At 41.6% G+C, this 25253-nt stretch overlaps 2 protein-coding genes across 3 annotated transcripts; one reads left to right on the top strand and one right to left on the bottom strand.

Moving 5' to 3' along the window:
* Window positions 1-3887: 3887 nt before the first annotated feature.
* On the bottom strand, window positions 3888-18211 carry FRMD8 (FERM domain containing 8). 2 transcript variants are annotated; one of them, XM_007444018.4, is made up of 11 exons: window positions 16073-18211; window positions 13894-13975; window positions 12448-12615; window positions 11963-12064; window positions 11075-11133; window positions 10204-10370; window positions 8918-9139; window positions 8342-8465; window positions 7924-8067; window positions 6973-7159; window positions 3888-5766 (listed from the first exon to the last, which is right to left on the bottom strand). In XM_007444018.4, exons 2-11 carry the CDS (start codon window positions 13973-13975, stop codon window positions 5648-5650), a joined length of 1374 nt encoding a protein of 457 aa, XP_007444080.1. In that variant the 5' UTR covers window positions 16073-18211; the 3' UTR covers window positions 3888-5647. The 2 variants fall into 2 exon arrangements, with proteins under 2 accessions (XP_007444080.1, XP_007444081.1); XM_007444019.4 differs by lacking the exon at window positions 8918-9139.
* Window positions 18203-25160, top strand: LOC148216381 (uncharacterized). Its single transcript, XM_088137500.1, has 2 exons — window positions 18203-18758; window positions 20461-25160. The coding sequence occupies exon 2, from the start codon at window positions 20503-20505 to the stop codon at window positions 22237-22239; it is 1737 nt and encodes a 578-aa protein (XP_087993626.1). The 5' UTR covers window positions 18203-18758; window positions 20461-20502; the 3' UTR covers window positions 22240-25160.
* Window positions 25161-25253: the final 93 nt, after the last annotated feature.

The raw sequence follows: 25253 nt of genomic DNA, 5'->3' as shown, positions 1-25253 counted from the left end.
AGATCAGTGGCACAATGGAAGACACAGTTGGTGGTCAATGATGATAGCCTGGGAGAGGTTAATATCAAGAAAGGAATTTTTCAAGGAGACTCACTATCACCACTACTGTTTGTCATTGCATTGATTCCTCTGTCAACAATCCTGAACAAGTCAGGCCATGGCTATCAAACATCAAAAACATTTGCTAGGCTCTCCCACCTCCTTTACATGGTCAATCTGAAGCTGTATGGAAAAACACCACCTGAAATGGAATTGCTGCTCAACACTGCCCAAATATACAGCCAAGATATTGCAATGGACTGGACAAACGTGCCCCCCTGACCATCAACAGGGGAAAAATAGTGAAAACTGAAGGAATCAAGATGCCCTGTGGAAATAATATCAAGAGTCTGGATGAAGAAGATCACTACAAATACCTGGGCACCCTTCAAACTGACAACATCAAGCACGCTGAAGTCAGGAAGAAGGTTAGGAGTGAATACATCATGAGAGTGAAGAAGATAAGTCCAAACTCAGTGGAGGAAATACCATCAAGGCAATTCCAGTCATTAGATACACAGCTAATAGTGGTATAGTGGACTGACACATAGAAGCCCTGGACAGGAAGACCAGAAAAATAATGACAAATCATGCCCTTCGTCCACAAGCAACGTTGACAGACTCTACTTACCAAGGAGCATAGGTGGGCGTGGAATGTTGCAAGGACAACAGACAGTTGAAGAAGAAAAAGGGCATTGGAAGAATGAAGAAAATGCACCATGAAGGCTTACTGAATACTGAAGAGACCAACCTGCCCTACAAGAAAGAACAAATGAAGAATAGAAAAGAGACATGGCAAGGCAAAGTATTACATGGCCAGTACACAAAAAATCTAGCAGGCAAAGCAGATAACAACAAGACCTGGCAATGGCTAAGAGCAGGAAAGGTAAAGAAAGAGTAGAGGGGCTAATTCTGGCTGCACAAGACCAAGCCTTAAGAACAAATGCATACAAAGCCAGAATTGAGAAGACAGGAACAGACAGCAAATGCCGCCTCTGCAAAGAAGCTGAAGAAACAGTGGACGACCTAGTCAGTTGCTGCAAGAAGATAGCACAGGCTGACTACAAACAATGGCATGACACAATAGCAACAATGGTGGATTGGAATCTCTGCAAGAAATACCATTTGCCTGCAAGCAAGAACTGGTGGGACCACAAAACAGACAAAGTAATAGAAAAGGAAGAAGTTAAAGTGCTATGGAACTTTAGGATTCAAACAGACCACCACCTGCCACATAACACCCAGACTTAACAATTGTGGATAAGAAAGACAAAAAAAAGTCTGGGTAGTGGACACTGCAATACCTGGAGACAGCAGAAAAGAGAAAGAATGGGAGAAAATCACAAAATATAAAGACCTGCAAATAGAATTAGAATGACCGTGGTAAAAGAAAGCAAAGATAGTACTAACAGTAATAGATGCCCTGGGTGCAATCCCTAGACAAATGGAGCACCACTTGAGGACTTTGGCATTGACAAAATCACCACCAGTCAATTGCAAAAGGCAGCTTTACTTGGAATAGACGATAGGATATCATCCTACGACGACACTTTTAACACCATCAAACAACATCTGCCTATCCCAGGTCCTTGGGAAGGACACGATCAGTGGGTAAAAATTATAAATCCGGTCTAAACATCTGGCTGACTGCATAACCAACAGTAATGCCTTTGCTGTGCACTGCAGTCTGGATTAAAGCGATATCATATCCTTATTAATTTAAAAACAAAAAAGTGTTTTCGTATCACTTTACTTAATCCAAGCACCTAGTTGAGTCCGTTAGTATTTGGTCAGGCCTTACTACTATCTGAACAGGAAACCAAAAGGAAATTCTAGGGTTGTAGCTAGACTGGGAAGTTGAAAAAACATCATGGAAAAAAGCAGTGGCAAATCACTGACATTCTAATGTCAGGAAAATCCATGTAACAAACAGGACCTGAGCTTGACTCAAAGACGGCTTTGTTATTACTTTTTATGCCAGATTTTCCCAGGGTAGCTTACATATGCTTGTGGCTTACCTTAGTCATGGCAAATGGTAGTATATAGCTGACCCTAGCTGATCTTGAAAAACTGAACAGGGTTAGACCTGGTTAGCACCTGGATGGGGGACCATGAGGAAATCCCAGGACTGTGGGCTAGCCTAGGAAGTTGGAAAAACATCATGGAGCAAACCTTCTATGCTTTAACTTTTGCTTTCACTGAGTTCACAGGTTGTATGTGGATTTCCCAAAGCAATACCAGTCTTGTTTAAACCTGTCTTAAGTGTTAAACATAGGTTTCTTATTTAATTTTAGCAGAGTGCTAAGCCTAGAAATTTGTAGCAGCAGCTGATAATGAAGTGTGAGACACCTCCTGGTGGACCAAATTGGGAATTGCTTGCAACCAAGTGTCTGTAAACAGTTGGATTCCACCTGGAGTATGCCCAGTAATGTAAACCACAGCTGCCCCTTAGTAGCAAGATTCCCTATCCTTTTCAAAATGGGAGAAATTAATTTTAGAGCAAGATGTGAGCTGCTGCAAGAAGAGGAACCTTCCTAACCCTGGGAAATCCATGCAGTTTTCTAGGCAATATTTTGGGAAGCGATTTGCCACTAATTTCTTCCTATAGCTGAGAGAGAGGGACTGGCCCGAGGTCACCCAATTGACTTCCATGCTTAAAGCCGGACTAGAATTCAGACTCCTGACTTAGTCCAGCACCTTTAACCACTAGATCAAACTTGCTCTGTGCAAAGCCTTAATATATTTATTTAGTAAATTTCTATATTGTTGCTGTTATGGGACTTGTGGTGATGCAAAATTTAATCTAACATAAAACATGATAACAGTTAATAATTATCAACATTAATTCTAAACCAACCAAAGCAACAGGGAGAAATCCTCAAGCTAAACTAAAAAACCTCCATTCTTCCAGAAGGCAATCAAGCTTGGGGCAAGTCCAACCTTTAGGGGAAGACTGTTCCAAAACATACAGGCCATGACGAAGGAACACTCCTCACATGGTCACCCCCCAAATTATGGAAATGAGAGGCCACCAGCAATTATTCCCAGGATGCATGTACAGGATGGGTCGCTTCCAGGTGGGAAGATGCTCTTGCAAAGTATCTCAGCACCAAGCCAAATAGAGCTTTACAGATTAAAACCAGCACTTTAAATTGCACCTGGAAACCTAATGGCACGCAACGCAGGGCACACAGCATAGGCATTATGTGCTCCTGGAATCTAGTGCACTTTAATAGGTAGGTCTCTATATTTTTGCACCATTGCAAAATGGCATACGGTCTTCAAAGGCACCCCCATGTAGCCCAATTACCATAGTCCAACCAGGGCGCAATGAGAGTAACTATGAGGCCCTCTCACCCAGATAGGTCTGCAACTGATGCACCAGCCAGAGCTGAACAATGGATCCTCTGGTCATGGCTTTCACTTGCCCATCCAGCAGAAGCCAGGAAGATCCTCAGGGGCAGTGCTGAGCATGCAAATTGGAGCAGAGGACTTCCAGTTATAATACATTTAGTATAAATTAAAGAAAAACAGCAACTTTGGGGATGAAAGAATATAATGTACTGGCTAGGTTCACCCAGCATTTAACCAGGTTACTAAAAGAGGTAGCAGCCACATTCACATATGTTAGTTAGGGTTTTTGTGATTATGCAAACTCAGACTATTTGGTTCATGTATGCTTCAGAATATTGTATAAATCCAAAATCTAGATTAATTTAGTATGCTAAGCATGTTATACAAACCCAACCATTTTGTGAAACCTTATCTTTGGTTGCTTGTAGAAATTTTGCTCATTAGCATCCTAATTTTGGGCAGGGTAGAAATATTACACACATACACATTGGCTGGGTGGCCAGGATATGCAAGTTAGGTTGCCTTTAATAAGTTGGGTGAGGCAGGAGATCCCACTGAATCATAACTTAGTCCATTTTGACACCACATATGCAAACACAGTCATCCTATTATGTTAATATAGATCTACTGTCATGAACCAATCCAGTTCCATTGAGTGCAATGCTAGGTCACATCACATACTAAGCCATAAAGAATGTTTGGCAAATCTGAGCAGCTGGGTCCTATCCATAGTTAATTCTGGCTTAGCACAATGTAGGAATACAATTAGGGTATGCACAAAAGTACAAGCACATGGGAAGCTAATAAACTCAAAGGAATATAGTGCAGGTGCAGTTTTAAATTCTTTTTATTGCTACAATCCCCTAGATAAAGTTAATAGATGAATAAGCAGACTTTGAAAATGGAGGTCAGTAAAAGAGACATTGCATAGTATTGTTTTAAACAGGAAAAAAAAAGCACTTTTTTCCAAATGGAAATTCAAAGGGGATAGAAACCAGTGATTAGCCAGATGGATTTCACTTGCCACTGGACAAAGAGGAGCAAGTACCAACTTGGAGGAAACTGCTAAAAAAACAGCACACAAATTTCAAGATATAGAGGTAAGAGAGATGAAAAGAACCCCCCAAATGTCCAAATATAAATTATAAAAAGAAACAAAAGGCATAATTTGCTTATTCTGCCTTCTGGAATGTGTTTGGTGCCGTCCTTCCTCAAAATGAGCCTCTTCCAAAAGTTTGGAGTATAAACATTGTAATTCACAGACAAAATGGAGATTATGAAAATGTTCCACGTCATCTCTGGTTGAGAAAAGCTGTCAAGGACATGTGTTCCATAACCCCAATAACAGCAATGCAGTTGAGCTCAAAAGAACAAAATTGACAAAAATTGTCCAAGAGAAAATGTCAAGAGTATATGTGGTGGTAAGTAGTAGATGCATATATTTTATACCCATGAGTTTGTAAAAGTGCAACCAAGTTTTCCTGGTTATGCAGTAGCCCAGCATACACAGTCCCCCATCTTCCCTCATCTTCAAATGTTACTCAAGTATTATAAAAAGATCTTTTTAAAGTCACAACCACCCCAAAAGCATTGCCCTTTTTTTAGAGATGTCTCTTAAGCTCCTGCATCAAACTGTGGTTAAAAAAATATTTTCTCCTCCTGCTAATAGATGAAATTGAGCTGCTGGACTGAAATAATAATAATAAAAAATTAAAAATACAACAGGGATTCACTCCTTGGATGCCAACTGCCAAGTGATAGTAACCTTTGGCTTCTCCCCTTCAAAGTTTTACTAACACTGGACTTTTTTCTCAATTATTCAGGTACCTGACAGTGTATTTGGGGATAGATTCCTTTTTTCCTGAAAACCATAAAGAAGTAGAGAAAAATCAGCAATTTGGGATGACTACGGTTGCACCATGACCACCGGTTGGAAAAATGTGACAGTAAAGGCACTTTGTAGTAGGGAGAATGGATCTCTTATTACAGCTCTGCTGCATGCTGGGAACAAACTCAAAATCTGGGGTATAAGGAAGAACCTGGCACATTATGATAGCCCAATCCCAGTAAGACTGAGAGTATGGCTGGATAATGTCTGACAGCATAAGGGAATATATGTAATGTTTTTTTCTGGAGATAGAGGTATAGTAGACAGCATCTAACCCCCAAAGGCAGAGTCAAGGATGCTGACCATGTAGTCGCACTGCCCCCGAGGTTGCCTGGTCCTGTTTCTACCCCAGTACCAGAATGGGGATCAGCCCTGCTCCAAGTTCTCAGCTGCCCGCACCGCCAAGTAGGAGGTAGGAGCATTTGACAGCTGGCGGCCAAAGAAGGATGTTGTGCGGCGAGGTTTCACCCTCTTGATCTCTTTCCCTAAAGCAAGAGAGAGAAACACATACAGATACAAGCTGGGATATACCAACTCAGCAACAGTCAGTGGCCGGGTTCACACAGCTTAACTAGGGTTTGTTGAACACATACTAGTTGGTGCACAAAGCTGGAAACTATAATTTACAAATCACACTGGTAGGAATCATGCAATCTCCAAGTAAAAAAAATTAGCCCCAGTGAGGACACTGGGATTTTTGACAGTCTATTACAAATTTGGTTTCCATTTTTTTTTATTTCTGTGGACAAAGAAATTCCTAATAGGTTTCCTCCAACAACTTCTTGGACACAAATATTGATTTTGGATCTTTACAATTTTATAGCCCTATTTAAGCCTTATCAACATGATTATCACATACTTTCAAACAATGACTTTTAACGTATTTCTTGAGGGTTTTGTTACTTTTTTTCCTTTTTTTTTTTTAATGTTAAGTTGATGTACTGATATGGTGGGTATAGCCTATTTAAACAAGCTAATGAGGCTGTTCCCTCTAGTCTTTCAGCTTTCTACCATCATACCTCATTTTTTGTTTTTTTATGCATAGTCTGGCACACTTTCAAACAAAGCCTTCAATTTTTCATTTTTATTTTCCAAGAATGCCTTCAGATTCCATAGGCACTGCAGGAAATTCTGAAAAACTAGAGTTTTTCTTTTCAGTACATCAATCTTCTATGCCAGTCACCACACCAAATAAGAACAAGTATGTAGCTCAGCAGCTGCTACCTACAGCTTATGAGGAGACAAGCTGGACTAAATTCAAAGAGTCAACTAGTTCAGCACCCTGTTTCTCATAAGCAAGAGAAGAAAACAGCAATTCTCTATGCTCCATATCTCCAGTATTTAGTAACTGGAAGTAAAGCATCCTAGTAAAGAAAAGTTCTAATGGGCTGACCTAGCTGGTTTTATTTATTTATCAAATTTGTCACTGCCCATCTCATTAAATAACTCTGGATGGTTTACAAAACAATTAAAATCAATTAAAATTATAATATGCATTTTAGTGATTAATTAATGCATTTTCCTAAGAAGAATGCTGCTGGATCAGGCCAAGGGCAGATGCAATTGAGTATCGTGCTTCTTAGAAAGGGAACATGCTGACACAAATGTTATTGCTGGATATTTGCATTGGAATATCTTGGGAAAGACAACCTCCTCCTCCAAACTCTCTCTCTCTCTTTTCACCAGCTTACCTTCCTCAACATAGTCTATGGTGGCTAAGCGTTGGATCCGACTACAGAGCACACTGTGCTGCCGCTGAATTTTGGGAGGCTGTTGATCAGATGTGGGAACTGCAGCAGTGGGGGGCTCTGGATCCAGCCCCTTAGCAGCCACATTCAGCTCAATACAATATTCAATTAGACTACTCATGAGTTCAGCCTGTAAAGATGGATACGGGTCCTTTTAATATAGCCTTTTTCAAGCCAGCACCCTCCAGGTAAAATTAAAAGGGGATTACTTCACCCAGGGTGTTAAATGACACAAAGGAGAGAAATAACTTTTCCCAGTTAGTTGCATTATGGGAACAAAAAATCCCCCTCAGTTTTGCCTGCTTGGTTCTTGCCCCCCCACAACCAAACCTGAGCTGGATAGAAAAAACAATTGAAAATGCAAGCCTCTCCATTACAGAACTCATTTCTGAGATTTGGTAGCACAAAACACACCTCACAATGCTGACTGGCTGCAATGGCCAAGCCGCATGTACTGTCTGGATAAAAAAAAAGGAGGGATTAGTGATGTAATGAAGCCTTGCCAGAGCTCCCCTGGTGCAAAGGCTCATGGCACTTCTTGGAGAGAGCAAGCAGGGAGTCTGCATTCTCCTAATGCAATCCTCATCCAGTTAGTGTGATTAAGTAACTGTCAGAACCATATGCAAGGAGAGCTGGGTTAAACATGTCATGTTGTCTGCATGGTATGTCTAACCAGGTAAGTAAACCAGGTAAACGCAGCCGCTGCATTTACATAACACAGTGATAAACCTAGTTACTTTTAGGGTGGATGTAGCACACTGTGCAAATCTACTCTGTTTAGTTACTTCATGGTTCGGTGTATTCGTCACACCTAGAAAATAGGGTAGTTGTAACATAAGCTTATTATGTGACCCAGCCATTAAGTTTTAATGTCTCTCCCACGCATGCACATACCTGCTTAGAGTAAACCTTGAGCAGTTTGTTGACTTGCCGACCTTCATTCTCCCCATCAAATTCCAACCACAGGATATGTTCCTCCTCACTTGGGAATGTGTGATCCCATGATAATTCCTGAAAGCGCAGGCCCAGCAAAACATACTGCAAGGAAGAAAGAAAGTTGTATCAGGGGGAGGGGTAATGATGGAGGGCCTTTGTGAACTTTGTCCCATCCAGGATCTGGGCCTTCAGAATTTGAAAGAAAACTCTTATTCAGTGTTGCCTGATAGACCACTTCATATAACTTGTAATGCTGGTATGCCATAAAGCAGAATGCATAAAAGGGCCAAGAACTCCAAGTGGCTCAGTTTAGTCAGCCAAGCCACATATTGTAGAGGGCTACCCATTCACAAAAACATCACCACTTCAGAATTACCTTCTCCTTGCTATCAATGATATAGACGCCATCTAGGCTGATTGCCACTATCACAGCTTTGCGTCCACTCCGATGCAGCAATCCCTGAACCGGCTTGTCTATTTCCCCAAAGAAAAAGGCACAGCTGTAGAGAGAGGAAGCAGACAAGAGTACTGGAGTGTAAACACCTGACAACATAACTCCCAAGGCTGGTGCAGTTTAGGACACAGAAAGCATTCCCCCCCACCCCAAGTTTCAGTGTGTTAACTGAGTTGGAGCTACAAGGCCTCCCTGAGTCAATGTTCAGTTCACTGTGACAGTCTATCCCAGTCTGGCTCTTGCCAGTTGGAATATGACTACAACTTCCAGAATCCCCAGTCAGCATGGCCTGGGATCCTGGGGCTTATATCCCAATCTGTCTGGCAAGTAACAGGTAGTAGAAAACTGTGCTAAAACACAAGGAAATTACCTTTTCCTTTCTGCTTTTTGCTGTCCTCATATATCTCCCCTCTCCCCAGACTGCAGATCTGATCACCTGCTTGGGACATTCCAATTTCTCTCACCCTGCTTTGTGGTTCCATGTTCCACCAAACCTACCCATAATAAGGAAGCTCATGGCACTTTTGCAGATAGGCATGGTACAACCTGAGCAGAGTGGCATGTTCTTCGCAAGCCCCTGCCTCAGGTACCTCACGAAAGGCATGCAGGAGACCCTGCTCATTGATAGGCAACTGGGAGCTGGCCCGTTTCCAAAGGCTGGCAAAGCGCTTATGGCCTCTGTGGCAAAGGTGGGAAGGCAAGAAGGAATCCAGTCTCTCTCTAGGAAGGAAAAAAAAATCAAAAAAATAAAAACTCCCACTCAGCACAACTGATCTCAGTCCTTGCTTTCTTCCCTGCTTTCAGAGCAGAACGTCACTACCTAAGCAGTGTGAAGTCACTGAGAAATAATGCCATGTAAGTTTTATTGCTTGTCATCCATTTCTGCTATTTCTAGAACTTTCCAACATGGAAAGTTTCCAACTTTCCAACAGCTGCAGTTATCTAACTCCAATCACGCCATCCAGTCTGGCTGAACTACAAGCACAGGAATTTTTACATGCAGAATGCCAAATAAACAACATGAACGCTTAATGTGATCTGTCACTCTACCCATTTTTTATAAAATATGATTTATGGCTTAGCATGTTCAGTGGACCCAGCCAGTTGTGGTTTATCCAAGGATATTAAATCATGACTTACCTGGTGTACTCTCTCAGCCACATAATCATAACCCATAAATCAGTTATGGTTTACAACCCAAATTATGGCTTAGCATGATCAGCAATGAAGGAAATCTACTTTGGAAGGACATATGCGTGGTCCAATCCCACATACTCTAGTTTGAAGTAGCTTGCTATAGCATTTGATCATCCTTGCATCTTTATTCCAAGTTATGATGCAGATTCACATCAGTGTGCTTGGGGAACAACAACTTAATACAGTATGCAGCAATGGCTGTAAATGAAATCCTATATACTGTTATATTTGGTCTGAGACAACACAGAGCCCCATTAGCTATTTTTAATTGCTTTTTTAAAATTAAAATGATCAGAACAGCCAAGATTTTAAAAATTGTGAAATGAAATACAAACATACTGAATCTTAAGGAGAAATACAAAATCCTCCCCAAAATTAAAATCCATATTCAGTTTTGTATTATCTGTATATAAGATTGAATACCACGCTAATATTCTAAACAATCCTTAGTTTAAGGGTTTTTCAAAATTGTTTTAACTGCTAATTTTTCACCAGTTCTACTTCCTTCTGCTTCAAAAAAAGCTCTTCAGTATTCTGCATGAGCCTTGAGAATCACAGAACACAATTGTTGTTTGGATCCCACCTACTTCAAGAAAGAAGCCGTGTGCTGCTCCGGATTGTAAGGGCCCAAGTTGATTCGGCAAACCAGAGCTCCTAATGCCTCGCAATCTGTGAGGTCACATGGATATCTTCCTTCCAGAATGTTGTACTTAGCCTCTTCATACAAGAGGCGCAGAACATCCTCATCCTGAATCTGGAACAAAATCAATATTAGAATCCCAAGTGTAGCTAACAATGTCAAGCCTGGTTAATACTTGGAGGGGACACCACTAGGAAATCCCAGAGCTGGAGGCTGGATTAGGAAGTTAAAGAAACTCCCAGAAGAGAGTATCAATCCACTTCCATATTGTTGCCAAGGAAATTACACGGACATGTCTGTAAAGGCATGATAAACTGTGTTCAACCCAAAGTAAACTACACATTACAGCTTAATGTGTCAATTAACCCCTTTTCTGCATTTTCATAATACACTGAATCATAAAACAAAGGTCTACAGTAGTCCATAATGGCAGAAAGACAGCAAGTGAATGCAAAATAATGCATTTAACACTTCCTCTGCCAATTCCTGTGTGTTCTGTACCCTGTCACCTCCCACCCCACAAAACATACAAACTATAAGATAATAGTGATTTCGGTAGAAAATCCCAAAACTTTAGAAAAATGCAAAAAAACCCTTTTTAGGTTTAAAAAAAAGACTTCTAAGAGCAAATAAACCACTATTCAGCAAGGATTAATCAATATTTGGATTTATGGAAGTGCTGAAACTTTCTGCTGGAGCTCTAACTTGCAAATGCTCAATGTTATGACGTAGGCACATAACAGAGCTTGGAGGGTCACATCCTGCCCTAAACCCATCCATGGATTTGCATGGATGAGCTTGACTCTCTTTGAACTCACCTGCAGCTCCTTTCTTCTCAAGAAAAAGATATTTCTGCGGAACTGAAGTGATGGTTCATCTATGAGAAAGTCAGGGAAGAAAAGCAGGGGACAGGCTGTGATTCAAAAGCCTGGCTTTCTTGAAAAGAGTTCAAGAAAGGCCTGGCCAACTCCCACACACACTTATATGTAATGAAACACTCTAAAAGTGGAAACCTTCCTGTACACAATGAGTGAATCATGCTAGTCCTAGAATTGTATGCATCTATTTATCACTTACTTACGAAATGTATAAATTACCTTGTCCTAGCAGCTCAGTAATAAAATACATCCCATAAACCCCCAGCAGTATAAACCACACACCATACAATTTTAAAAGGTTTGGATGAACAGTGTTGTTTTCAGCCCTCTCCTGGACTGAAATTGACTATTAAGAGATTTTGGCACCAATGAAAGTTTGTTTTATAATTAAGCTAGACTCTGTAGTTTGAATGAATCAATACCAAAATGAGAGAGAGCTTTCTAATATTTTTCAGGAACGGTGCAAACACAATTAGCTATTTCTGCCTTGCAGACACTTGCAGGTAAATGCCACATGCTCCTCTGGTCTGTAACACTCAAATTCTGTACCTAAATTCACATAACATGCTTAATCCTGAACCCGAGTTAACAAAAGACAAAGGACCCGCTCATGTAACTTGCGATGCTCAAACAAATAAACCTTACTCTGCCTAAACAAGGCTGGCTTCATACAACAGGCTAAGAAAACTACCCAACTTGCATTTTAGCCTACTCCAGTATGTTGCATGATTCTGGACTGCAGATAGAACAGACCAGTGAAAGAATTCTTTTTAGGATTAGATAAAGGACTTTTATACATATCACATTTGCATACAGAGATGCAAGCACCTTCAACAAACTCTTCCACGGAGCAGCTAGTGAAACGAAAGAGCAAATCTTGCCACTGCCGGCAGACCTTATATGGTTGGTGTTTGGGTTTCAGCTGAACTTCTGCAAGACAGAAAGATAGGAGAGGATTCAGCGGATGTATTCATAACCAACACACTTCAACAGGGTCCCAAATTAATTTTGCAAATAAAAATTATAATTGCAAACATGCTGAAACAGCAAAATACCTAACCAAGGCTATCACAAGCCAAGCTTAGCATGCTGTACATATACAGCCTCTAGGTTTGCAACTGACACAGTGAAGCAGGTTACATGAACACAGGGTAAAGAAGTCTACAGACAGGGCAAGCCTGTCTTTAGTATGGCCCCATGGCAACTCCTTGCCATTGCCATCCCTCCCAATAGAGTTGTTCAAGCTGGACTACCAGGTCAGGCTCTAGGCCTCTTTGGAAAGTCAATGGGAAGCCTGATCCTTGAAGTCTTACCAAGGAAGGGGGAGACTAGCCACAATGAAAAGATCTCAAGTGCACATTCGGGCAGGTTCAGCACATCTAACACCATCCGATGCAACTCGTGAGCCGTGACTGAGGGTAGGTTGTCCATTGTTAGACGCACCACAGTGTCATCAACAAGATAAACGAGGACATCCTGGGCTAAAATGCAGAGAAAGGAGGATTAAAAAGACAGTTGCAGTATTCACATAGCACACTTAACCTGATGACTGGAATAACTTATTTTCTAGGTTTGCACAATTCCTTAAAGTTTAGTTTATTAATATTGATTAGCCATTAGGCCATATCAGGAAACAGAATATAAAACATATAAAACATAAGGCATTTTTAAGACCATATATTAAAAATAAGGGAAACAAAATTAAAAAAGAAAAAAGATGCAAATCATATTTCTGTATCACGCCTACAATTTACTCTGATCAGATCCACATATGCAGATGTCAACTGTACTGTTTTGTTCAAATAAAAGGCTGTATTATGTGTAATTTTTGAATTTTGACCGTACATTAAATAGGTTTTAATATGAGGATTCCCAATAGATCATTTATCTAATGTGAGGTCCAAGATACGGATCCCTCTCTTTTTTATATAGTTGACATTCAAATAATATATGTGTTAAGTCTTCTATCTCTGGAGCTCCGCAAATACAAGTGCATTCATTATAAGAGACTTGGTTAAATCCTCCATATTTAACCATTGTGTCCAACTGCTCAAATCTTGCTCGACTAAAAACCACCCTAAGATATTTGGGCATTTCTGTGTTTAAATACCTGGCAATTTGGAAGGTACGTTTATAACGGCTCATCCATTTCAGTGTGCCAACCTTACTAAGGGTGGCTATATCTTTCTGTGCTTCTATATTCAAGATTCTTTGTGCGGCAATCTTTTTAGTTTGTTCTCCAGAAACAATTGGACATGAGACAGGGAGACCACAGTTCCTAATATAATTTGTCAATTGTACTATCCAAGAAGTCTGTAATTGAGACTTTGTCTGTTCTAACAGACACAATTTTGGGAGTATCAGTTTCCATAGCATTGATTTTGCACCAATAATTATAAGCCCTGATTTTAGACAAAGAACAAACTGTATGGATTCCCAATTCAGCTCTAACTGCAGCAGCTGTACAATTCCTTAAAACAAACAAACAAACAAAAAACAAATCACATGGACTGGTTCTGCGTAATACATTGTATAACCAAAAATGAGCTAAGCTTTGAACTAACAAAACTTAGCATGTTATGTGAATATTAGGTCTTTGACAGAGCTGGTTAAGTGTGTTATATGAACCCAGCCATTTGGCAGACACCAGGTTGGCAAGCACAGAATAAAAGCAAAAGTCTGTTACTAAACATTTTTACTTTGACTTTTACTCATACATCCTTTGGGGGGGGGCATTTTCTTTTACCCATTTCACTCACCACGAGGACCAGTGGAAGAGATACTACTTCGCTGAGAGCCATGGTCCCCACTAGGGGGTACCATAAGCTTGTCCCCCTCCATCTGTAATAAAAAAACAAAACAAAAACAGTTGTATGCTTGAGGACAAATTAAGCATAGACACAAATTCAATTCTAAGCCTAGCCAAAGACATGGGGCTCATCAACCCTAACCCTAACATGTTAATCTGTGTTAACAGAACATAATGATCTATTCTGACTTAACAGGATGCTGTAGTTCATAAAAACCATCACAATATTCTACGACAAGGCTGGGTTCCCCCAATATACAGAAAACAAACTACCCACTTCCATTTGATGCCAGGCTATTCTAGCATATTGTGGGAATCAAACATATTTTATATGATGGCTAAATATGTCCATTAAGCTGAGTTGCAGTTTGCCTAGTTTTAACTTCATATATTGTGGTTTGCAATCCACAGCATATAGTTTATCGTACTAGCTCAGTATGGTTTATTTAAACCATGGATTATAGCTCAATCCTGTGTGCAAACCTAGCAAACTGTGACTTCATGAACAAACTACAGTATAAACACACACTGTGTTAAGCCATGAATGTGCCACAGATGAGGGTACCCCAACTGCCAAAAATTTACTAATCCAGGAAAAAGTATTTTCAAAATCCAGAAGTGGAACTCCTTTCATTGCAGCTGGTATTGTTCATGCACAATTTGGGCTTAGTTGTACAGCTATATTCTTCTGTTCCATTTTCTTCTGTTCTGACTTACTGTCCTTTTAGCTTTAAACATGTAAGGGTTTTATCTAATTATGTTATTATTACTTTTTAGAATTGTTTTTAACTTATTGCAACTTGTTTCCCACCTTGGGATTGTTCTTTACAAAAAAGCCACAGCTGGAAATGTTTTTGCAGCCAAAGTATACTTTTAACCTTTCCTGAAGTAGGTATGTTAAGTCAGTGAGATAAAACAAGCATTTACTTCCATGCTTAGTCCCCCTCCCTGACTAATTTTTTAAAAACTTTTGCCCAGGTAACTTTAATAAATGATTGAAAAAGTATAAAATAATAAAATAAAATACTGTAATGCAGCTAGCAGATTGCCTCTTTTTGCTCTTTCTCTTTGTTTCTAACTACTAAATACTTTCATCTCCATTTCCAGCAGAAATGAAATCAGAGAGACTTTGATTGGCCTTCATTCTTTTTTCCAAAGTTGCCTTTGACTCCTTCCTGTTCCTGAATGTTGGAAAAGTGAATACAATTAAATGGTGGCATTTCCTGTCACAAGATGTTGGGGTGGACAGGTAAGATGGCTTTAAAATATATATTTGCCATATACCATTACATTATGGTTACCTCCTATAGTTTCTCTGGACTGAGAATGGGATAAATCAAATAAATATTCCTTGTCACAAGATGACATGAGTATTTAAAGCCATGAGATGGCTTTAAAAGACATTTTCACAGCACATGCTTAAGTAGCATAACCCTCTGCTGCCAAGTGCAGGCATAGCCATTGGGTTATTGTGTAATAAGATTAATGGAACTAAACAAATAGCTACCAAGTTGCAGACAAAAAGGACTTGGAACAGTAATGTCCAATTTGTGGTCCATCCAAAGTTATTTCTTGACCCTACATGAACAGAATATAGGGCTAAATAAGCCCTGTTGTGATCCATTACATTTTACTATCTCTCCTCCACGTACAACTTCACTGGTTATCAATGCTGTGATTCCACAACACAACAGACCAATTACAAATCTAAGAATTGCATTCACATAACAGACTAAGTTTGGCTTAGCTTCTTAGCTCAACCAAGCCTATTTGGGTCAATTTATGGTTCCAGGCATAGAGAACCATAATAAATGAATTCATTCAGGAAGCAGGTCAAGCATGTTGTGAGAACACAACATCTAAGTGACCTGAGCTGATTTCCATTTCCTTTTAGGACAACCTTGGATACCATAATCCTCAATTAAAATTAAATAGATATTAAACTAGTAGCAACAGAGTACCCATGATGAAGCAGAGCTAAGGTGGAAAAGGCAAGCTATACTAAATGGGATTAAGGAAACTATCTTCCACCTGTACTGGAATTAAATAAAAGAGATGAATTCTTAGCAATAGATCACATCATAAGAAAATAGAAGTGAACCAGATGACACAGACTCAAACTTTCCTACCTCCTTCGTGCTTCCTTGTAAGCTTTTCTGAAGTTGCAACAGGACCCCACCCTATCCGCCTTGACGTCACTCCCTTCCAGGTAGTCAATTGGCTGCTCCTTGCTCTCTTCCTCCTCCTCTATTCAGTGACGACATTTTGGGTGGGACTTAGAAAGGACTGCTGTAAGATGCGGGTCTGCACACAGCAGACGGGAAAGATCCGCCACACTCTTCCATTAGGAAGAAGGTGATGGGTAGCAACAACTCTACAGGAGGCAGTGGTGTGGATGCAGCAGCAAAGGAGAGTGTGCAGTTTTGTGGCAAGGCTCTGCTAGGTTGAACTGCAGCAATCAAAAGATTGCACAAATGTGTGCCTGGTTCCGTGGGAAAAAGCCTCACTGGTCTTGCTTTAGAGGAATCATGTAACAGGATTTCCCACCCTCACATTTTGGTGGATTTTCCACACCATGCATAGTTACCCAAGTTACAAAAACACTAATCAAGGATAAAACTAATCAAACACTGCATGTGCATAAATGCAGCAGCTTTAAATGTATTGGGCCAACCCTGCCATACAAAAAAGCATCCCTGTGAAAGATGTAAATCAACATACACACACCCTTTAGTGGAAATGCAGCCCAAAATGGCACAGGATGAAATCCGCCAGCTCTCCTGGCTTCTAGAAAATACACTTTTCTCACATTTACTCACCCACACACCCAGAGTTTTCTCACAGCCATACGCAACATCTTCTCCCTCAGCCACAAGTTTTAAAATATTTTCTCTTTGACACACACGTTTCTTTCTACACTTTTGCACACATCTTTTGTTCCTGTCACACATGCATTTTTCTCAACAGAAATATACTTCACTTTTCTTTCCTCTTTCATGCATATAGAACTTTTCTCCCTCAGACATGCCCTTTTCTGACATGCACAAGTTTTTCTGACACATGCATTTCGTCTTGCACTTTTTCTCACAGGCCTCCCGCACGCGTACAAAATTTGTCCTCATAGATCTGCCCTTTTCTGGTATGCTATTTTGTCTCATGCACTACTTCCCTTACACTTTTGTTTTTTTCCTCAAACAACTTTTTCACAAGTTCATTTTTGTGACGCATGCAAATACCCCTTTCCTCCTCCTCTTCATGCTTTTCTTACTCTTCCTGCCATACACTTTTCTCACAGCTTTTTCTGAAACGTACTAGTTTATTCTTCTGACACTTTTGTCCCACACTTATTTCCCTCAAGGTTTTCACCCCCTCACACACTCTTGTAATTTTTCTCCCTCAGACACATTTTTCTGACAAGCTTGCTTTTCTCCCTGACAAGATGCATTTTACTCACTTTTTTGCCCCCTCACTTTCTGACATGCACTTTTTATCAAGTATACATCTTTCCTCCAACTTACTTTTTCTCCTTCACATACTTTTTTGACATACGAGTTCGCTTTTCTTCCAAATACACGGCCTTTTGTCTCACGCAATTTCATTCACTTTTCTCACCTATTAACTTTTCACCACTCACTCTTGCATCTTAGTTCACGCTTGACACACTTTTGCCTCACACACCATTTTTCTCACACATATACTTTTTCATCCATTCACTCACATTTTTTCTCCTTCAGACATGACCCCAGGCATGCACTTTTTCTCCATCACACTTTTACTCACTTTTTCTTTCCCTACTTTTCTCACACACCTTTTCTTGTGCACACAAATACATTTTTCCTTTCCCACATACACCACCTTTTCTCAGACATGCCCTTTGCTCACAGGCACAAGTTCGTTTTTCTCCCAACACAGGCACTTTTGTCTCACATGCTACCACCTTATATGTAATGTTTTCACTCCTCACACTCTCGCGCGCCTCTTCTGACACACATTTTTCTCATCACCCTATTTCCTTCACTTCTCTTACACATTAACTTTTCACCCCTCACGCTTTCTGACACACGCATTTTTCTCTTGCACACTGAGTGGTTTCATCGCTTTTCTACATAGTTTTCATCCTCAAGCCTTCTGACACACGCATCGCCTCGCACTGTTTCTCCTGACGTGCTATTTCCTTCACCCCTCTCGCGCCTTTTCTGACAGGCACTTTTTCCTCCTTACGCCCGCCCGACTCGCGAGGCGACGGAGGGAAACCGAGCCCCGCCCCCTCGTGGCAGGAGGGACGGAGCCGTTAGAGCGCGCGGGGGCTCCAGGGGGACGGAGCCGTTCAGCTGCTGGGCCAACGATCTCGGACGTCGATCGTCTGTGGGCCCCCAAGCCGGTGTCGACTCGCAGTACCCAGAAAAGCCCATCTTCCCACAAAGGATCTGCCGAGATGCTTCTGAGGAGGAAAGAGCAGAGCGGGTTCCTCCCCGCCCAGAAAGGCAACTTCGCCTGGCCTGTCCAAGTTGGACCGACGCCTCTGCCGACGGCCTCCCCGCTGCCTGCCCTACCGCGCGTGGCGGAGAGAATCGGGGGAAGAGGAGGGGGGAGGCCAGGTGCCCAGCGTTTCCTAAGGCGCCCCAGACTTCCCCGTCCCGCCAGCCGCCGAGGGGGAGAAGCCGAGCTCGGCTGCCCCATGCTCGCTCGCTCGCCCTTCCCGCTCGCCGCCTCGCAGCTCGTCCCGCGCCTGCGCGCCTCGCACCGCCGCCCACACCATCGCACGAGGCAGCGGGAGCGGAGGCTGAGCGGGAAAAAGGGCGGACCGAACGGCAGGTGAGGCCGCCGGTGGGGTCCGCGGAGGGCGGGCTCGAAAACCGCGGGCCGCCCGCAGACTTCCGGCGCCCTGGAGCTCAGAGAATCAACCGGGCGGGCCTCTTTGCCTCCGGAGCGGGGCGCGCGGAGCTCGCGCGGCCATTTTGTTTGTTCCCGGCGAAGCCATATTGACGCTGTGGGAGGAGTGGGAGGGGCCGATGCTCCCTGGCCCAAACAGCTGCGGATAATGTCGGAGCCGGGGTGACGCAGCGCGCCTACGCTAGGCTGGGCGCTTTCTCCTCGCTTTCTAGACGTCTTCCGGGGCGGGGATTTAGAAAATCAATAAAGGGAAAAATATGGTCTTCATGACGAGCTGTGAGATAGTGACTATACGCGTTTCTGTCCTGCTTTTGCTTCTTCCCCTTTCGGGGGCTTTGTGGTCTGAAGGTACGTTGATCTCGTTTAATGAGCCACGGTTGACCGAACTGGCTTGGATTTCCACAACACGTTAAATCTAGTGACTGAATTCCCCCATTTTTCTGGGTTTCACTTTTCTGGGTTTCCGCTGTCAATTAATGACCCCGACTGGCTTCACGCAAAACCAAGCCTCCAAGAAACAAACCTTCAGACAGTCGCTGCTGGTTATCGCCTATGAAGCTCTTCACGGCATAGGGGCTCGCTACCTGAGGGACCGCTTATGTTTTGGGCCATCCAGTGAGGTTAGCTGGAGTGGGCATGCACTGGGTTCCATCGATCAAGCAGTGTCATCTTATAGGATCCAGAAAGCATACCTTCTCAGTGATATCCCCCCTGGAGATCCATACTATTCCCACCCTATTGATTTTTTACAAATTTTGAAAACCTGGTTCTTCTCCCAGGCCTTGGGGTAAGATAGCTGGTTGAGCCCCTTTGCTTTTGGTAGGTTGTTATTTTATATTATGAATTGGTCTTCTAGTCAGCTTTATCATCTTTGATGTATGTGATTTTCAAATTTTACTTCATTGTAAGCAACCCACAGTCGTTGTGGAGTTGGGCAGTCTCAAAATTGGATTCCCCCCCCCCCTTTTTACCTGCTGCTGCTGAGGCTTGAGCTGGGCAAATGGGAGCAAAAGTAAGAGTGAAGCAAAAGAGCAAGTGGACTGGTTGGCAACATCTGTGCTATTTGACTAGCATGGCATCATTCTATACCTAGTTGCCAGTCATTAGAGTTGCCCTGCTGGATCGGACCAAGGCCCATCTTAGTGCAGCATTTTGTTTCTCTCATGGCTTCTGGGGTGCTTGCAAGCAGGAGATGGAGATATGCCCATTTCCAGCCATTGTTCCCATGTAACTGGGATTTGCTGCAATCTGGAGGCAAAAGTTTATTATGTGCTATATGTACAGAGAAGTGCTTTTATCTGTTCTAAAGCACCTTCTGATGAGCTTCATTGGATTACCTCTTCCCTAGGTTTGGAAAGAGGGAAAAAAGCTCCCTGTGTACTTCTTCCTTCATTTTATATACCTCAGTCATGTCCTTCCCCAGTATCCTGTCTTCCAAATTAAAGGATCTCAAATGTTCTAGGCTTTTGTTGTGGCCAAACCTTGGCTCACCTAAAGTAACCAAATCACTTCGAAGATACTGGTGTGTGGAGTACCTTTTACTACCATACTTTTCTAGATCGTAAAGCAATCTCTTATGATTCCTTCCAAACTTGAACCTGTCCATGCATTTTGTTTCCTGCAGGATTCTAGGACTCAGCTTTTGAGCCACACTGAAGATAAAATAATGTCTAAACGAAAATGTCTGTTTACTGAGAAAACAAGGCGCAATTATCCTGATTTTCGTAAAGGTAGAGATGACTATGAAGCAGAGTGTTTGGTCTGCAAACCTGGCACATTTGTGTCAGTTGCACATAAAGGTCCCGGTGATTTGGAGTATCACATGTCCTCTGACAAGCACAAGAAAGCACTCAAAGCATACAAACGCAATAAAGCAATAACACGGGACAACTGGTCTGCAAAAACAGACTTTTTTGTGGATCCAGACAGTGAAACAGAGGATGCTGTTACTGCAGCTGACAGCACTCTAGCATTCCACACAGTCATGAGTCACAACAGCCAGAAATCAATGGATGATAATTCTGACTTGAGAAAATTATTTCCTAATGCAGACATAGTTCAGAAATTGTCCAGTGACCAAACCAAGACAGAAAGTATTGAGAATTGTGTGCTAACTCCATGCGTAGAGAATGTTGACCTGAAGGCACTTGAAGAAAATTGCATCCCTTTCTGTGGAGTAGCTATAGATGACAGCAATCACAGTGCAGTGAAAATGTTCCCAGTACTTATTCAATATTATGACTACAGGAATGGTGGCTTGAAGACCAAACTCCTAGAACTTCAGGAAGCACCCACTGAGACAGCCAATGCTGTCTCAGACTATCTTGTCAAAGTTCTCAAGAAATATGGATTGTTTCAGAAATGTGTGGCGTTTGCAGGGGACAACTGCAACACCATGTTTGGTGGACTTCGGCAAGACGAAGAGGCGAGGAGTGTGTTCACCAAGTTGAAGAAAGCACTCCAGAGAGAGACTTTAATTGGGGTGTACTGTCCAGCCCACATTTTGCATAATTGCATCCATCACGGAGCAGACACCCTTGATGTGGACATTGAGAACATCATTCTAAAAATCTACCAGTACTTCCACATATACACAGTACGGACTGAATTCCTACAAGAATACTGTGAGTTTGTCGAGGTGGAATATAAAAGACTGCTCTCCCACAGCAAGGCTCGGTGGCTGTCCTTATTCCCTGGCATCACAAAACTGCTTCAGATGTATCCAACCCTGAAGTCCTTCTTCTTGGCCCAGAGCAATCCACCTACTGTGCTCAAGAACTTTTTTGAGCACGAGTTCAGTGAGCTGTACCTTTGGCACATGCATTCGCTCATGAACGCATTCCATTTGCACATTGAAGAGATGGAACGGGAAAATAACTCCATTGTGGAAGTGATGAAGACGTTGGACTCCGTGCATACCATCCTGCTTGATCGTAGAGCTCAGAACTTCATGTCCTTAACAGTGAAGGGGATGCTTGCAGAGAAGCGCAAGGAGGGACTAGAGGCAGAGTGCGACACCTTCTCTGATGGAGTGCATCGTCTTTACAGTAACTGCATAGAATACTTGGCGATGTGGATGGCATCTCTGCAGGAGTTTTCTTCCTTCACGTGGATGGCCCTAAGTGATCTGCCAAGCTGGAGTGATGTGGAAACATGTGTAGCATACTTAACTGAGAAAGGTGTGGAAATTGACAGTATGAAGTGTTTCATTCAGTTCAAATATCTGAAAAAATTTGTTGAATCTTCCAGTGATGAAGAAGAGTTCCAACATCTGCTTTCACACCAAAAATGGACCAAATATTTTCTGAAAGTCAAAGCCATTGCATGCTACTCAGAGCTGTTGAAAATTGCACAGTTCTTCTTTGCAATTCCCTCCCACAGTGTAAATACTTCTTTTGATTGATGCAAATCCTGTAGGCAATGGTAAAGACTTGCCTGAAGGATTCCTGCTCCTACAATTATAGAGACACCTGTTGCAAAGACATCTGTGCTTGATTTGCTCTAATGAGAAGTACACATGTATCCAGTGAGAAGAAACAGAAAAGGATGGAGATATATTTTTTTATTTTTAGTTTTTTGGGGGGAATTGTATAATGCTTTATCACATGATATTGAGATATGTGTGTGTGTATATATGTGTATGTGTGTGTATTAGTAATGTATATTTTTGTTTGACCCTGTTCCTGCCGTAGTGTGTTGGGCTTCAAACCAAGTTTCTGCTAGCACTAGAGGCTCTTTTAGTATCCTTTGCTGTACAAGCAGAATAAAAGGTTTTAATGAATGAATGTATAAATAAATACATGTAAAAGTAGTCCCCGGATTAAGAACACCTGGTTTAAGGACAACCCATAGTAAAGAACAGAGCCTATTGTAGCAAAATTCAAGTTAAGTACACAATGATTCAAGTTAAATACACAATGGTTTGAGTTAATTACACAGTACCACTTACATGATATTATACAATAGTACTGTTCCAGCTTACATACACGTCTGACTTAAGGACAGACCTTGGGAACAGAACTTGTTCTTAAACTGAGGACTACCTGTATTGCTCATAATTTAAAGTACAAAATTGTAAAAATTGATGATATAGGCTCAGATTGTTGGGTCAGGTGACTGTTACTGAAATCTACATGTAAATTATACAAATTTTACAGTGCAAATACATCTTTTTTGGAATCTGACATCTAATCCCTTTTTTTCATTTTTGATTCACAAATGTTTTCATTGCAACAAGTATGAATTTGCTTACGTAGCCAAAAATCTTTTAGAAGTTAGTTTTATTTTTTAATATGGCATATTGTGTCCTGGGTCAAAGACCTATACAAAAGAAGATGTACAACTCCTGATTTTCCTTATTTGCTTTGCCATTAAATTCTTTATTAAACAAAGTCTGAAAAAGTGCAAGAGTTGCGCTTACATTCAATTAAGAACATCTTGCCAAATGTGGTCATAGTTACTGAATATTTCGGTCCATTCCTAAACTAGGTCTTAAAAAAAAAAAAAAGAAACACCCCCTAAAAGCAGTCTGACAGAGGCAGCAGCCATGCCTAGCTCAAAAAGACAATAAGTAAAAGAGAATTGGTTGGGCTGGAGAGCTCTTGCTCGTGACAACAAAAATTGGGGAGAGACTTTAAAGACGATAAAACATAAAATGGATAGTTTATATATAATGCTAATGGAGATTTTAATTAATTAATTGGATCATATGAATGCCAACAGAGAACTCCAAAATAAAGTGATGAATCTGCAGAGCCTTTACTGTAGGAATAATTTACAATTTCTTAATGTTGTGTATGTGGTGAAACAAGATCAGCCACTAAGTTTTCATGAGAAAATTTTTGAGATTTTCCTTGCAGCCTGAATTGCTGCTTGAAACTGAAAGAATATATTGATAAATTTTTGTACCCTCTAAGTTGAGATGACCCACGGTTGTGAAATTTGAGATATTCAACCAAGAATCAAGTTTTACACTTACCAGAAGTGGGGACACTTAGTGGAAATCACAGAAGATAATGATTTTTTTCATATTTTCTTCCATGGATAGTTCAGAAACAAGCTTTTTACAAAGGTTCATTCAAAGAATGAACAGCAATTTCTTTACTGTTACCCCACTCATTGTTCTGATGGTGCCTGTGTTTGATCGGCCTCAGGTAATTCCTGGCTTGGTGTTTCCTGAGGTTGACATTCCACTGGTTCAGCTGGAGCAGCAGCTTTGGAGTCAGAGTCCTGGGCTATGACAGGTGGGTGCTGGGGCAAAAAAACACTCCCGTCCTGAGTCCCATCAGATGACATTCTTTAGTGGATGGGACCCCCAACATGCCCTTTCTGCCAGACCAGACAGGTAGATGTGATTGGGGAGATGCAGTCCCTCAATTATATTATAGGTAGTCCTTGCATACCTACCACTCATTCAGCAACTGTTTGAAGTTAGGATAGTGCTGAAAAAATAACTTTACAGCCAATTTGCAACCATTTATGACCTTCACAGTGTCCCTCAGTCACATGATTGCCAATACAGTCAGTATGTGTTGTCCTGTGCCTGACCTGTGTTTATTTTTCCCCCTTGCAAAGCAGAGAGATTGGAGAGGAAGGGATTGCAAGAGTTAGCCGTTTGCTCTTCTACACGTTGAAAGCAATGTGATTTCGCTGGCAGCCTGGGGCTGGAAGCCATGGGTGTGCTACACAGAGAGTTTACAGTACTCTCTTGAAATCCCTTCCTCTCCAATCTCTCCACTCTGCCAGGGTGGGGGGGAAGGGTTGCCCTTAAAAACCTCTTGGAAATTAGAATTGGTCCAATTGTTCAGCAGTCTGCATGCTTTCCAGCTCCTATTGGGAGCGTATACTATAACACCAGTTTTGCAGACCCTGCATTGGCTGCCAATTGGTTTCTGGGTACAATTTAAAGTACCGATTTTAACCTATAAAAACCTAGCCTACTCTAACTGGTACCAGCCCAACCAATTAGATCAAATAGGGAGACTGCTAATGATCCCACGTTTTTGGGAGGCTGGCAGGTTGAAGCAAGGAGGCACTGCTTTTCCATGGCAGCACCAACACTGTGGAACAACCTCCCAGTGGAGGTCAGCCTGCTCCCCTATTTGTTAACATTTTGGAAGCTTTTACAGAAAAAGTTGTTCTTGGGAGCATCTTTATTTTCTATTGTTATTGTTTGCAATGTTTGGTGGGGTGCCATGTTTTATGATTGTATTACTGTGGATGTTTGACTTTATATTCTATGTATGTCACCAAGAGTTCCTGGATTGTGGCAGGGTAGGAATGTGGACAATAAAGTTAGTGATTGTAAATTTTACAGATGCTCTACTATGCTGGTCTGAAATAATTTTTTATTATACAAGAGGGAGAGAAGGGAAAATATGCTGGGATATCAGTAGTGGTAGTGGAAGCAGCTGATGG

This window comes from Python bivittatus, unplaced genomic scaffold (genome assembly GCF_059951505.1).
Source record: "Python bivittatus isolate LINGU-HERP-01145 unplaced genomic scaffold, Pbiv_v1 ctg000180_np1212, whole genome shotgun sequence".
NCBI lineage: Eukaryota > Metazoa > Chordata > Lepidosauria > Squamata > Pythonidae > Python > Python bivittatus.
The sequence above is the reverse complement of the archived record's forward strand: the minus strand, read 5'-3'. Positions and strand labels throughout refer to the sequence as shown.

What these genes read in the sequence shown, in the direction of transcription:
- LOC148216381 (XM_088137500.1), top strand. Translation starts at nt 20,503, where the DNA reads ATGTCTAAACGAAAATGTCTGTTTACTGAGAAAACAAGGCGCAATTAT.
- FRMD8 (XM_007444018.4), bottom strand. Translation starts at nt 13,975, where the DNA reads ATGGAGGGGGACAAGCTTATGGTACCCCCTAGTGGGGACCATGGCTCT. An exon ending in GCTAGTCTCCCCCTTCCTTG is followed by an intron (nt 12,065 to 12,447) that starts GTAAGACTTCAA and finishes TCTGTCTTGCAG; the next exon opens with AAGTTCAGCTGAAACCCAAA. An exon ending in CATGAGCTTCCTTATTATGG is followed by an intron (nt 8,466 to 8,917) that starts GTAGGTTTGGTG and finishes CTCTCTCTACAG; the next exon opens with CTGTGCCTTTTTCTTTGGGG.